This window comes from Toxotes jaculatrix, chromosome 5, assembly GCF_017976425.1.
Source record: "Toxotes jaculatrix isolate fToxJac2 chromosome 5, fToxJac2.pri, whole genome shotgun sequence".
Taxonomy (NCBI): domain Eukaryota; kingdom Metazoa; phylum Chordata; class Actinopteri; family Toxotidae; genus Toxotes; species Toxotes jaculatrix.
In genome coordinates this window covers 22,993,196-23,008,800 of record NC_054398.1, presented here as the reverse complement: position 1 = coordinate 23,008,800, position 15,605 = coordinate 22,993,196, and the positions used below count along the sequence as shown (strand labels likewise).

General features: G+C 41.7%; 1 protein-coding gene across 1 annotated transcript; it reads right to left on the bottom strand.

Annotated features, from left to right (window-relative positions):
* Nucleotides 1-3,713: 3,713 nt before the first annotated feature.
* Nucleotides 3,714-14,960, bottom strand: ireb2 (iron-responsive element binding protein 2). Its single transcript, XM_041037952.1, has 22 exons — nucleotides 14,713-14,960; nucleotides 12,554-12,640; nucleotides 11,987-12,152; nucleotides 11,694-11,831; nucleotides 11,332-11,574; nucleotides 10,850-10,919; nucleotides 10,503-10,686; nucleotides 10,179-10,318; nucleotides 9,770-9,941; nucleotides 9,508-9,608; nucleotides 9,030-9,146; nucleotides 8,725-8,884; nucleotides 8,398-8,533; nucleotides 8,053-8,137; nucleotides 7,798-7,954; nucleotides 7,170-7,294; nucleotides 6,946-7,050; nucleotides 6,669-6,811; nucleotides 6,050-6,197; nucleotides 5,651-5,773; nucleotides 5,185-5,370; nucleotides 3,714-4,664 (listed from the first exon to the last, which is right to left on the bottom strand). Exons 1-22 carry the CDS (start codon nucleotides 14,735-14,737, stop codon nucleotides 4,554-4,556), a joined length of 2,922 nt encoding a protein of 973 aa, XP_040893886.1. The 5' UTR covers nucleotides 14,738-14,960; the 3' UTR covers nucleotides 3,714-4,553.
* Between the last annotated feature and the right edge of the window lie 645 nt (nucleotides 14,961-15,605).

The following is a 15,605-nucleotide window of genomic DNA, read 5'->3' as shown; positions in this document are numbered from 1 at the left end:
TACACTTGGAGATTTTCATTAAGAACTTTACACTTAAGTGTCTTATTTCTCCACTTCTCCTCTCACAATATGTACTTTAAACAATGCCATTTAAAGTGTATGGGACTAAAAGCTAAACCAAGTTTTTGACTTTGGGTGAAAAACCTACAGCAAGTGCTGCTGTTGAAGATAAAAAACCCGGTATTAAGTAATAACAGACACTAGATGTACATTCTCTTTTGTTTTCGAGAAGCAAATGTGCTATTCATTATCTCCTTCTCCACATGTGACTCAGGTTAGTAGGTGTATAACTGGTCTGAAAATGCTGGAGCCTATCCCAGCTGACAAAGGGCGAGAGGCGGGGTACACCCTGGACTGGTCGCCAGTCAATCGCAGGGCAGACACGCAAAGACAGATAACCACACACGTACACACTCACCTAGGAGCAATGTAAAGTAGCCAGTTAACCTAATGCGCATGTTTTTGGGATTGTGGGAGGAAGCCCGGCGTACCCGGAATAAAACCACGCAGGCACAGGGAGAACATACAAACTCTGCACAGAAGAGCTCAGACCGGGTTTCGAACCTGGAGCCCTCATGTTGTTGGTATTGCCACAGTACTTTAGCTTAATGCGGCAAAGTTTGCAGACAACGTACGTCCTGTCGACGTGTTTAGACCTCCTGCCATGAAAACCAAAATGCATCCACACGCTCGCTTTTAGCCCAAATGGAGCTGGATGGATTGGTTGGTTGCAGGTTAAAGGTTTTTTTCTTCATTTCACGCGCCTCTCGTCTCGCTAGCATAGTGAGCTCGCTCGCTGGCTCTGTTACGGGGTGTTTTATTATGACTGTTAGTCAACAGCTCCGCCTTGCGGTTAAATCCTGTATGACAGTGAGTAACTGGAGAGTCACTGCAGTGTATTACCAAAAAAAATGATCTTTGGAAATTTAATAATCGACTCAATCGTCCATAATATAATCGCTATTAATCAATAATCGATTTTTTTCGCCACCCCTAATTGATGTGTAAAATCAGTGAATCGGTTGCCCTTTAACAGAGCTCTCTGTTGCTTCACAGACAGCTACAGTACCAGCATTGCTTTACCATTTATTAAAAACTATTTACAGTATGATTATATAACACCTTTTGTCATGCGCTGCGAGAGACTTGATTTGCATACTGCACATGATGACAGACACTACAGGTAAGCTTTCACCCTGCACCACTGCTCACTCCAGTCCACAACGCTGTTCTAGTCAGACAAACTAAAACAACCTCCTCAAACTAAGAAGGCAAACTGTGAGGATGGACTGGCCTGGCTGAGGAGCTTAAAAAACAGAAACAAAAACAGAAAAAAAACAACCCCTACATGTCCTCTCATATGAAGCAATGTAGAAACTATTATCTTCACATGAGTCACCCAAAAAACAGACATCATCACATGCCAGCTATGTGCTTCAGCTCATTTTGGCAGTGGGACAAAGTAAAACAGCATCTTTGTTCACTCTTAAATGACAAAAACTACACAGTTTTGCAAGAGTTTCAGGCAGTTAATGGTTCAGCGCATTACAGAAATACCATAGGTATCAATAAATAACCTCTCATAAGCACAATCGCTATCACACCCTCTAAAAAAATACTCAAATGCATAAAGGCTCTGATCCACTTACTAGATAATGTGATATGTTGCACTGAATGGACGATTTCAGAAAAAAAAGCGTCATTATCTACCAAAAATATTCTTTACTGAGTCAAAATGTTTTCATGCACAAATATTAAATCATACAGAGCTAACACAGAAAGAAGAAGAATGATTTCAGGCTGAATATTAATGACAAATTCAGTACCTCAATACATGTAATTTGTAAGGGATTACAAACTAAAGACTGCCTGTGCTTTCAGCAAGGCTGGAGTCCAGTCACTTACAAGTTCACTTCAGTCAGTTCAAACTGCAATTCAGCTGGTAAATGATAAAAGCATTTATTATCAGTCACTGGGATGGATCGATAATCTCATGCAGGGGGCTTCTGCTGTGTTTAATAAAAGAGGTGAACGTGACACTTGGAAAGTGAACTGATCCCACCCATGGATTAAAACACACATCAACCCACAGTGGCATGAAAAGCACCACAGAGATGAAGCGCCGGGTTACACTTGTCACTTCGACACAGCTTTAACCTTCACATCATGCCAAATCATGTTAAGCGACAGGACCAGGTGTCAAAAAAATAGGTCCAGTTGTTAAGGGAACAGACTGAGAGTTAGATGAGAAGACTGGTACCGCTGTTATGCCTGTACTGCAAAAGCTACCGCCCAGGAGATGTTAGCTTAGCACAATGACTGAAAACAGGGAGGAAACGGGTAGCTTAGCTTTGTCCAAAATTAACAAAATCCACCAAACCAGCACTTCTAAAGCTCACTAATTAAACAAACAAGGTATTGATCATTTGGTGAACTTTAGAGGTGCTGACAAGTGGATTTTGTTTGTTTGACAGAGCCAAGCTAGCTGTCTCCGAATTAGCGCATTTCGCAAAATGTCAAACTATTCCTGTAGAAGAGGGAGCGACACATTCTGCTTCTTACAAATAAAAAGTTAAAGTCATTAACTGTAATATGTGCCCGCTCTCAGTTCAATGCATTCAGGGTTTGTTTCGCCACTGAACCTTAACTTGGTCGGGTGTGACCAGGCGCTAATGTTAGCTAATATTACATAAATATTGCTATCGTCTGACGAACATTGGTAACTCTTCCTTACTTGTGTTACTGTTGCATTATGTTTATGCATTTCTGCTGTAATTATAATTTCTGAAACTGTTTAGCAAACATTACACAAGTTTGGTTTGTAAGAGTACTCCGCCGATTTAGCACTGCACTTCTCTAACATTGTCAGACGCCTGATGGACAGTTAATTATCAAAACCTGGTGTCTAAATTACCCACAATGCAACACAACCACCAAACGTTCAGAGATTTTTATGTTATGCTAGTAGCGGCTAATGTAGTCTCAAGCAGGGGTGGGGAACAGGCGGCAGAGGTCCGATAAATTTAAATCTTTCTAACTTTACGCCAACATATTATTTTTTCGTTTTCAGTCTTGTCTTTAGGCGCAACCGACGTGAGGTCAGTTATCAGACTATAAAGACAAAAGCTTTATAAAACGTTTTTTCCTGCATCTCCACGATCTGTAAACACACTTCCGGTGGAGTTCCCACTAAGAGTCCCCCTAAATCAGCGGTGTCTAAATTGTCCCACAAAGGGCCGGTGTGGCTGCAGGTTTTTGTTCCAACCAAGCAGCAGCACACCAGACTTGACTCATTTAATCAACTGATCACACTGTGTGCTCTTCATTGGTTGGAACAAAAACCTGCAGCTACACCGGCCCTTTGTGGAACAGTTTGGACACACCTGCCCTAAATATTTATGCCAGTGAAGCCGCACACTGCTGGTACGCAAGGATAGTAAAAACCATTAAGGTGATTCAGCGATGTGATCTCACAATACCTGCGGTTTTCAATCATAGCTATAAAAAAAAAAAAAAAAGTCATTACATCAAAATGACAAAGTATAACTATAGCCATCAACATCTCAATAACTGGCTTTCACCTCAGCACCAGTTAACAAAATGAAATCTCAACTTATAATGCTGAACTTTGATGATACTTTCGGTACAAATCCTTGGAGATGTGCTTTAAATAGGTTATTCTTTTTGCTCAAATTGAATCACACCTTTAGAAGGAACTTTTATAATTTACCTTTAATATGAATTAGAGGACTGTCAGTTATAGTAGGAGCCATGTGAATGCAGGGAGCTTAGTGATACAAGTAACAGCAAAAAGAAGAATTTCAGATTTCTTTCATATAATAAAAACTGAGTATTAGGAGGTAAATTCACTTTTTTGAAAAAGGTTTGATTAAAGAAATATTAACAGAAATTTAATTTACATATGATTGTTTGGCCCCCAGTTCGGACAACAGGCAACTGATATAAATTCAGCAACTTTTTGCAATTCATATTTGACTTGGACAATGGGAAAACCAGACTGTACTGCACCCTAAAAAACAATATATTCATGCCATAGTACCTAGCACCATCTGAGCCTTCCTAGGCAGGATTGTTTTTTCTTTTTTTATTTAAACGACAACAGAAGCAGACATCATTCATTTCTTCTTGAATCTAATGACAAAAGAAATGTCCCCTCAGTACTTTTCAGTTTCAGTCTCCAACAACAAAAGACAAAAACTGGTGTTCACAGGTCATCTAGGGTACAATTTCTTTATTGAGTGCACGTCAGCACTTCTTCCTGCACGTGTTGCGACGGTCATGTGAGGAGAAACAAGGCCATTGCAAAAAGCAGAAACAGCCACATGTAGTGATGGAGAAGCAGCTAAAACTGTCATCTCATGACTCCAGTTTGGAGACGTCCATCCAGCTTAAACAGACAAACCATCAGTTCTTCTGTTACTCCAATGAGCCGTATTTCATCCACGCTGAAGACAAACTGGTGAAATAATGAGGGCAGCAGTTCATGAGCCTAGTGGACACTCAGCAGGCGTGGGGCCACACTGCAGGCCCTTTCAGAGTAAAGTCCGAGCAACATATCTAAGAAGCCCTCCGTGCTGGAAAAAGATAATGTCCATCTCAGTGTCAAAGAGTGCAGTGACACAAAAGGACTTTCCTTGGCTGGTCTGCAAGAAAACAAACAAGTGGAACATTCTGAAGAGGCCCATATTTTTCTCAGGAGACGAAAACAAAACTTAAAGGAGAGAGAATACTGAAGTTACAGGTGGCCAGAAACATGGCTCCGATTGGATGAGCACGTTGCTTTGTGTCTTATGTTCAGGTCTGCTAACATGTTAGCCACAACAGCTTTTGTAAGGGGAAATGATTTGTCAAGACTTTTTTCTGCCCTTATTAAATTATTCAATATGGAAAATGTGTCAAAATATTTCAACCAGCTTTCATTGAAACACCATCTGTGAGTGTCTGGAATTCTGAAAACAGTCTGGACTGTTTAGCAAAAACATATTTCAATACGTCTTGCCACCTCCGTAAAGAACAATATCAATTCAATTTATTCTATTTGACCACGATAATCTTCTCAGTATTGACACTGCTTTCCAACAACCACACACATTTCTGACAGTCTGAAAACGTCTAAGATGTGTGTGACTCCTCACAGCTTGGTGTTGGCTGCCTGTTGCCTACCTTGACAGTGAGCTGCTGCCTCGGACTCAGACTCTCTGGCAGCGTGACGGTGAACCTCTCCTTCCCGCTGAGCTCCAGCGAGTCGGCATTCTCGCCGGGCAGAAACTCGAGAGGCATGATGCCCATTCCCACCAGCTGGCTCTTGTGCAACTTCTCAAAGCTCTCAGCGATGACTGCACGCACCCCCTGTCGACCGCAGAGAAGCGGGTGAATCGCAAACAACAAGCGAAGGCATGGAGTAACTGAACGCTCCTCAGATATGTTAATATAAATAGATTATAGAAATAAAGTACTGGGGGCTTATTTTCAACCAAGCTCCTGAACACCATGAATTAAGTCACTCTAATGTACCACATTAACAAACAGGCAAAAGGGAGCAAAATGGCATGATGAGAAAAATGAGCAAATGTCAGCTGTTACTGATTGTCATATTTGGACAGAGTACAGTATGTCCACTGTGATTTACCAGCAGGTATGGTCCTTTGGCGACCCAGTCCCTGGAGTTTCCAGAGCCATAGTCTTTGCCTGCCAGGATGATGAGGGGAATGCCATCTCTCTGATAGCGTTCTGCTGCCTCGAAGACATCCAGCTGATCAGACAGACAGGAAGAGGACAGGTTATCAGCAGCAGGTCTTTGACACTGCAAAAACAACAAGCTGGCTAGTCTGGGCCAGACAGCTGACAGAGCTAGACACACACAGTGCTGCAGCTCAAAGGTCACAGGCTTGACCACTGTAGCAGTCGGCTTGTAAGGGAATAGTGCTTACATTGGCTAAACAAGAAGAACTCTTGTCAAAAAATGGAAAAAAGAACAGTACTTGTGTCTAACAAATAGACTTCCAGGCTTTGTGGAGTGTCTACTTACACTCTGGCCTGAAGGAATGTGCAAAGTCTTGGGGCCTGATTTGCCGATGAATCGATTTTGGAGCTTGATGCTGGCGAACGTGCCTCTGGTCATCACTGCGTCGTTCCCTCTGCGAGCGCCATACGAGTTAAACTCCCGCGGAGTCAGGCTGAGGGGAAATATTCAAAGTGAAATGTAAACCAATTTGAATTTGTCCTGTGACAAACAAAGAGATACAGTGTGACAATGAGATCACAAGGCAGTGACAAATGTACACAACTGTTTGCCTAATATTTTGGAAATGATATTTCTTAAGGCTAATGCAGCGTGAGCACTGATGTGAACTGTCACTGTGGATAATGCAGTTAGCTTGGTTTACCTGTCTGTTTTATCTGTATCTTTCAATTTCTACTGTCAACAGAAAAATAATATCTCAAAGGTCTTTTTTATTTAGTTATTTAGTTTTTGTCATGGAAGATATAATGGCATTCTCCCTCTGTCAACCTTTGAATGAATGTTTACTGCTCCAAGAGGAGGGACATAAGTACTGCAGCCTACCAGCAACAAGTATTAATGCAGGATGTACATAATGCACATGTGAATAATTCATGTCCTCTGGCCAATCAGAAGCTGGACTGACCGTTTGCTCAGCAGGTACTTGGCAGCTGCGCTGACCCTGGCGATGCTGCCTGCTGGTGAGATGTGGTCCGTGGTCACGTTGTCCCCGAGGAACAGTAAGGCGTGAGCGTTCTCTATCGACTGAGGGGGAGGAACCTCTTTACTCTGAGAGAAAAGACAAGCAGAGGAGATGCTTACTGACTAAACTTCTCTTTTGTTTTTTGTTGTATTGGTGACAAAAGCAGTGTCGCTTCAATAATGGAAAACCAGTAGACACTCCGTGGTCCACATAAACTTACCAACTTGCTGAAGAAACACGGCGAGCGGATATATGTGGACTTGTGATCCCAGGGGAAAAGCAGAGAATCCGGACATTCAATCTTGTTCCAAAAAGTGTTCCCTTTCTGGAAGAAAGCGCAACAACATAATTCACTTTACTCACGTAACACACAAGACAGACAACTGTGAAACACAGACAGAAAGAAAGACAGGAGAAGAAAGCCAGTGGAGATTGTCTCCTCACCTCCATCCTTCCCCTGAGATCCTTAAAAATGGAGGAGATGACAGTGTCCTCCTCCGTCTGTTGGACCTCCTCCCTGGACGGCCAGACATCACAAAGATACACCTCCTTCCCCTCTGAATTCACACCTGCATCAGCAACAGAAAGCCCGATGTTAGCACCATAGAAAGAGCATCTATATTAAAACGCAGCTGTCAACATCTGTCCAGTCTGCTTCACAGTCAGAGAGAAATATTTACATGTTGGTGTCTAAGCAGCAGAAATCCCAAGTGCAGCTTCAAAAATAGAAGACTGACATTTTCCACTAAAAAAGAAAAACAAAACTCTTCAAGTTGTTTTCAATATAATTCTATATAATTGTTTTCAATATAAAAGCCATTATATGGTTTCACTTATGTTTACCCTACTGTAATACACTGTATATATAATTAAGGACTTTATTGCTAGCAGGTAACATAGTTTAGACCTTAAACTGCCACTAACCTGCACCGTTCTTTTTTTAACATGTCTGCACAAGACTGAATCATTACAGGCTCACTCACTGTAATCAGCCAAATTCCCTCAAATCCCCTAATGAACCACAGGTTTCAGAGCAGCAGCTTAAACGGCTCCTGACGTGTGTCTTCTTTACCTAAAGGCTCCTTCTCAAAGTCGATCCCCACACGGCCTGCAATGGCATAAGCCACCACCAAGGGAGGTGAAGCCAAGTAGTTGGCACGCACGCAGTCACATAGGCGGCCTTCAAAGTGCCTATTGCCAGATAACACACCGCAGGCCACCAGGTCCCCCTAACACAAAGTCAGGATTTGATTGTTGAGAGCTGTAAATGCGAGCTTTATTTTGAAATCCAAATAAAAAGCAGAATGTTGGACTATGAAAATCTTACCTGTTTGATTGCATCCACGACAGGTTCTGGTAGTGGTGCTGTGTTTCCTACACAGGTGGCACAGCCATAACCTATCACCTCAAACCTGTCATGTAAAGGAAAAACAGTGTTGTGTAAAGGAATGAAATCATTCAGACTCCTTTTGTGTCTGTGACATTTACACACACAAAACTACTTAATATAACTACTACAACTTATAACACAAGATAATTATCATGTTAATTCTTTCAATTCCAAATTCTAGTCATGTTGAGCTGCAAATTCAGATTTATCTCAGGTAATTGCCTTGATGTTAAAGGTATATTTGTGTGTGTGTGTGTGTGTTGTCAGTGTGTATATGCTCACCCCAGCTGGCTAAAGTAAGGCAGGACTCCACTGGTACTGAGGTAGTGAGTAACCATGCCACTTCCAGGAGCCAGGCTGGTCCGGATGTAAGGCTTGACAACAAGCCCGGCCTCCACAGCCTTTTTGGCGAGCAGACCTGTAGAAGAAGATCAAAAATACCGCTTTGTTACACAAATGCTACTGTGCATTGCAAGCACAACAAGTTTGTCAACCACACATGATCAGTAGAATTTAACAATCATACTCTTGACTGATGTACAGATTACATGAGGGAACATTTTCAAAGGAAATCTGATCATAGCCTTATTTTTTCGCTCAGTCTTTTACCTGCAGTCAACATGACAGACGGGTTGCAGTTGTTTGTGCAGCTGATAACAGCAGCGATGACCACCGAGCCGTGGGCCAGCTGGTACTCCTGACCGCAGTGTAGGAAAGGAACGCGGATCTCCTGCTTCTCCTTGGAGATGTGGAAGCCTTTAAAACCCACCTACAGGGAGACCGAAGAAAATAAGTAAGTTTCCAATCAGTTATCACATAACAAAAAGATGCATCACCAGCATCATACTTAGTCTGAGGATTGCCGGTAGGAGACATTAACATGAAAGTTTTATTGTGTGTTTTTTGTTCGTTACCTTCTCATCAAGACATCTCTGGAAATCTTCTTTCATGCTGCTGACTGCCACTCTGTCCTGAGGCCTCTTCGGTCCGCTCACATGGGGCACCATGGAGCTCAGGTTGATTTCAATCACCTGGTCAAAGAACAACACTTTTTATTCCACTTTATTATACAAATCAGGCCCACTGCTGCTGAACTCGTGGCTAATTTTGGCAAATATGGCCCCGATGAAGCACTTCCAATTATCAGTACTACTGTTCTGGGCTTACAAACACAACTTACATCAACTACAACTACTTCCTCATAAAGAACAAAACAGGACTGATAAAGCATCATCTCTTTTCTATTTTTAATCTAACAAAATGGTGAATGGGAAGGAGGAAATAACGTCTCTGTACTGCACTTCACTACTGCACATAAATATTCAGGAGCCTCAGAAATATTATTATATAAATTGTCAGGCAGTGCAGCTCAGATTCACATTTTTAAATTACCTCAGAATACCGGGGGTCTTCTGAGGCGTCTTCAAAGCTTCGGAAAAGTTTTACAGCCTTCATATAAGACTCCAGCAATTCAAGTTTTTCCTGGGTAAAATCTGAAAATAAGAAAAACTTATGTCAGGTTAGTTCCTGAATCTGATTATAATCTGTTGATGGTATCATCTTAGACAGTAACAGTTCCAAAACTACTATTTGCAAAAGGAAACAGTTAACAGAAAAGAAGTGGTGAATTAAAAACTCCACAGGCAGCACTCACTTGTCTTTTTAAAGTGCTTGAGTGTGACTTGGTCGACAGGGAAGAAGCTGACAGTAGCATTGTACTCTGGGCACATGTTGGCGATGGTGGTGCGGTCAGGGGCTGATAGCTGGGAGACGCCAGGTCCAAAAAACTCTACAAACTTTCCAGCGATCCCAGCTTGCCGCAAGTGCTGGAAAATCAAAGGACATCGTACATTACTACTCAGATAAGGCCAAGATACATATTTCACCTGCACAATAGTTCTGTTACCTCTCATATTTTAATACCACATCTGTGGATGTTACAGTTCACTAGTTTGCAATGGCAAAACCTTCCCCGTCAATTTACTTTTTCCGCCCCTCATCTATATTTTTTACAGGTTCATTCCTCACACACTGACACATTCAAGGCATCAGAGCAGTGTTACCTTTGTGATGCCGAGGACGATGTCTATGGAGGTGGATAGGGGGTTGATGGAGCCCACCAGTTTACAGCCCACCACCTGAGGAAGAGTCAGAGACACTGGCTGGCCCAGCATCACGGCTTCTGACTCAATGCCCCCAACACCTGGTGGAGCGTTGTAGAGTGAATCAACAGAAAAGTGATTGATTAGATTCACTCTTAATCCTCTATGCAATAACTACCAAACATGCTTGGAAATTTCAGTTCTTGAGCAGCTTGACTGGCTCACAAAGTTTACAACTAAAATGTCAACAACCAGCAGGAACTTTAAAGTTTTAAAATGTTTTACCCCAGCCCAGGATGCCCAGGCCGTTGATCATGGTGGTGTGAGAGTCGGTTCCCACCACACTGTCAGGGTAGATGAAATCATCGGTGACCTGGACCACTCTGGACAGATACTCCAGATTCACCTGGTGGACTGCACCGACATCCGGAGGAACCACATTCACGTTCTTGAATGCTTTAGAACACCACTGTTTAGCAGACAGAGAGGAAAACAAAATGTGAACTTTTTTTTAAATTTGCTTTTACTGTAAAAACATCTGACTAATAAAAACTGTAATCCAATTCCCATTTCTAGATAGAAGTGATTTAAAAATTCCACCAGTTTCCACACACAACAGAAAACAGATTTACCTTAAAGAACTGAAGCCTCTCTTTGTTTCTGATCAGTTCCATTTCCTGGTTCTTCAGAGCTGTTTCGGTTCTGCAGAAAAAAGAACAAATCAACCGTAAACACGCTGAGGGGGAACTCTGTGCCAATCAGTGATAATACGTCAAGTCATCTGAACTGTACGCGCCCTCTTTTGAAATTGCTGAAACACAGGTGTGACATTGATTACAGAGTGGTTCATCAAATTCTCACAAGTGTTTAGAAATATGAAAAGCAAAACTGAGACAAATAAAAAGAGTCTGACAAAGTTTCACGAGTTGTTTTTCTTCAACTTCCTTAAGACAAATGAATGAGCAAACAAAGTGAAACAAATATAGAACTACGCACATCTAACACTCCTTCACAGACATTTAGAAATCTGAGGTCTGTTTCCTCCTTTCACTGCCCTTTATATTAAATTATGCTCATACTGTGAATCACAGTCCCTCTGTCCTTTACAACTTACTCAGACACAGGCTTCAGGTGAAAAGGGCAGAGGAGAGGTGTGTTCTCAATCTGCTGGACAGAGGCTGGAGGTCGACCCGGGGAGGCTGGAGGGTCACTACAGGCAGCTTTGCTACACGTCCCCCGCTGGCCTCCACACTGTGAGCCTCCTCTGGACGGAGGCCTGGAGGGTGTGGAACGAGAGGGACCCTGGCTCGGGTTTGGGCTTTCCCCTCCACCGGGGTTTGGAGCATTCTGTATGGCACTGTGAACAAAAATTACAAAAAAAGAAAACGATTAATAATGCAAATTAGTGTTGTTGCTTAACTAAAAAAAAAACAAACTCACTTTATGTATAAAGGGAAAATACAAGTGCAAACACACCATTTGCTATAATCAATCTGTAATGAATGGTCTACAATGAGGTCTGTGGGGCATTTAGGGTTGACCAGGCCGGGGTCCACGCCGTGTTTGGCAACAGCATCCCTCATGGCTGCCAGGTCCACCATGGCAGGAATACCACTGTCAAAGGAAACCAGAGGAAGGAAAATAACTAAACCCAAGCTTCAGTACAAAGAAAGACAATGAATACACAAGATCTAATAAGCAAATTTGTCCCAGCTCCAGGACAGTCCAACACAGAGGACAGGTGTTGATGTAAAACCTGTGAAACTCACGTGAAGTCCTGAAGAAGGACTCGCGCTGGAGAGAACGGCACCTCGGCTTTATTCTGCTGCTGCTGCCAGTCCAAGAGGTTCTGGACATCTTCTTTTTTCGTGTAAAAGCCATCACAGTTACGAATGGCTGCCTCCAGTAAGACACGAATGGACAGAGGCAGCTTGTCTACACACACACACAAAAAAGAGGTGGTGATGTTTAATTTCCCTCAACAAACAAAATGTAGATAAATGTAATTGTTCATTAAAAGTTAACTTGTTAAGACCATAAAGTGCAAAACCATTGTAGGCTCTTAAAGGTCAATTCATCAACAGGTGTATTTACAAATGCTCTTTAAGACCTTTTACATGCATACATGTTTACCCTGCTATTCTGGGAAACACTAGTGTAAACATATGATTATTCTGTGGACTGCATGGTACAATCTGCTGACAGATTTCTACTGTGCAGTGTTCTTTTACTGCAGACTGCAGGGAAATAAACACTACATGCACAGGGTCAGACAGCAGGAAAAGCATGTTTAAAATCTCTGCACCCCTTCTTTAAGTCAGAGGGCCTAAACTCACCATATCTTGGATCATTTAATTTCTGTGGATTGAAGAACTTGATGCTGCCATCTTTCAGTGTGTCGATTAGATGACTATATGGGTGCTCTGCAGAGGGGAAAACAAACAAAATTTGTACATATGATCAACTCAAATTAGATTTTTTAAATACTTTGGACAGTCAACCACCTTAATGACATTTACCAAGTGGAGATCTCCTCAAAACAGTTCAAGCAGGGATGCGGCTTAAGCCACCACTAAAAAACTGGGAGGTGGCCTGAATTTTTCTGTACTATTTATGCACATCATCCATATAACTGGCTCATTACATACCATGTAGTATTAATGCTTATTAGTAGCAAAGCAGTTGGTCTCAAAAACTGACAAACTTTACATTTGACTGTACTGTGAATAAGCTATTTGGATAAGATAATGAAATATTATTAAAAGTGCATTTTAGGGAAGAATTAAATTTAAGATTAAAGAGAAATGAAAATTCTCTCTCTGGTTTCATTCCTTCCTTTTTTTGTCTTTATGTGTAGTAAAGTCAGCCCATGTAGGATGTGGTTACTTTAAAGGGTTACCAGACTGATAAGAGTAGCATAAATTGCAGAGTGGTCTCTCATGACAGTGCAAACTCAAAGATGGTAGGTTTGGATGCTGGTAAACTCAGGTTGTAGCTGTTTATTAATGTTTATGAAATTCTCCTTTAAGACTTCATGTAAAAACTAAGCTAAGTAACTGCTGAGCCCTTATGGACACCGTAATCTTTTGAGTCTTGGCATTACTCGCTGGTCTCTCAACAGGACATCATGCTGTAACTCTGGCTCTCAGGTTACTGGCTTTTGTGAATATCATGGGACTGAATACTGGACTAGCCCCAAAGTGTGCGGCGTAGCTTTTGGTTTCCCAAATCTTAAATGTGTATTTACTGAACAAATACAAAAAGAAAAGGAAGAATGTATTCAAGAACAATCCTGCCACCCTGCAATCAATCATGAGAGAATGCACAGGTGAAAATCAAGGCCATAACACATGGAAAAGAAATGTCAGCACACATAGTTCAGTCTAACTCCATCAAATCTGATAATAAACCAGTGTCAACAACACAATAGAAATTTCCGGTCTTCTTCATCTGCAGTATTTCTTCTAAACACTATCACTGGTGGTGCGGCACTGCAGCAAGAGCATTATCCACAAACAGCTGGCATGTCCTTGTATTGTTTACTTTTTTTTTTAATTTTTGATAGACTAACCTCGAATTTAGGAACAGCTAGCAAGTTCACCTCTTTTAAATAACTGTATGTAAAAACTAAAAGCCATAACCCAATGCAAATCAGACAGAGAGGAAAATATTCAATACCTCTTGAAACGCGGCACGACGAAAACAGTGGCTGATCATTAGTGAGTGACCGAGTAGATAAATCCTTATGGGAACCTGTCTTCACTGATAAAGCAGCACGGTTACAGTTATAGGTGAAAGGTGAAAGTCCCTATTATGATTAGACAGGAAAACTATAACAAAACTGACTCAGTGCTAAGCTGTCATTTGGGGTTTTTACTTAGTGAACAGAGACAAAGAAAACATTGTCTTATTGTACGTTGTCCGCGACTGACATAACAGTGGAGCCATACATTGCGATGACAAGCTGATATAGTGCAAATATTATAGATGATCATGATGACAATGCTGTCTATGAACACCCTCATGCAGCAAATCATCTCTGCATGAGTCCCGATGACAAGGTATGGAGGGGCAGCTAAGGTTCACGCCGCTAACGCTGTTCCTTATCACGAAGCACACTCGGGCTACTTATCGTCCTACTGGCTGAATGTCTCGAGGAGATAGGAAAAAACAAGATAATTAACACGCAATTTAAGCTTAGTTAAAAAGTAGTTGTGTCATTTAAAGCAGAACAAAGACACATCTAGCTTGCGGAACTGGTTGGTTTAACAGCTCTTGGTTAGTTGTAGAGTAAGGCTAACGCAGCTAGCTACTGTTAGCTTTTATGTCCCTAACAGTTTGAAGCCGGTCCACTTTATGTAACGTTAATTGAAAGCAAACGACAGCCCCTTTCACGGGAATGGTGTCTTTTTTTATTCGATTCCTGTCTGTTAAGCGTAAGCGACCGATCGGATGTCGGCTTGCGAGGTAAGGATAGCAGAAGACACCTCTTTACCTTTGACTGGGGAAGTAGGCGCCATGATGACTTCTGAAATCAACACGACCCGTCCTCACGACTTCACTGGGCAACGCCGTGACGACCAATCAGAGCGCAGAGATCTAAGGTCACGCCCACTCCTCGATTCCTATCAAAATAAAAATAAAAACAATAAAAATAAATTAACATAGAAACATCTAAAACAGCAGGTCATTAAACCCTCCAAGAAGGAACCCCGATTTCCCTGGTCCGTGCGAGATGACACGTCTGCGTCAAAAAAAAAAAAAAGAAAAGAAAACGGCTCTTTCAGGATGTATCAAAGTCTTAGCCTGGCTCCTCCCATGGGACCAGGTTCCCTTGAGAGACCCTATCAAAGGTCGGTGCCCCCGTTTTATATACAGTCTATGGTTGCCTCCCACAACGCAGCTCCCAAGATCACCACACAAACATCTTCACTAAGTTGAGGTGGCGATTCTTAGAGGAGTGCTTCAAGTGCATCCAAAAAATAGTGCAAGTATTACCATCAAAATATGTAGTTACAAAACAAGTTGGAATCTATCGGACTAAACTAAACAACTATAAATAAAATAAATACAACTAACTTCGCCTCGAGCATGATCACAGGAGTTATGTTACAGCATAATGAGTACTTTTATTTTGGATGCTACAGTATAGTATATGTAGTATTTATGATAAAACTTGTGCACTTTTACAGAAGTAGGATTTTGAATTCAGGCCTTTTATTCATAATTAAGCATTTTGAAACCATGGTGTTATAGTAATGCAAAAGAGCTGGGTATTTCCTCCAACACTGATCTGATAGTACTTAAAGAGTGGAGCCTCTATTGGTAACAATAACCCTGCGTGCAGTCTTCATGTTTAGTTTATAAGGAACATTTTGCGTAGTCATC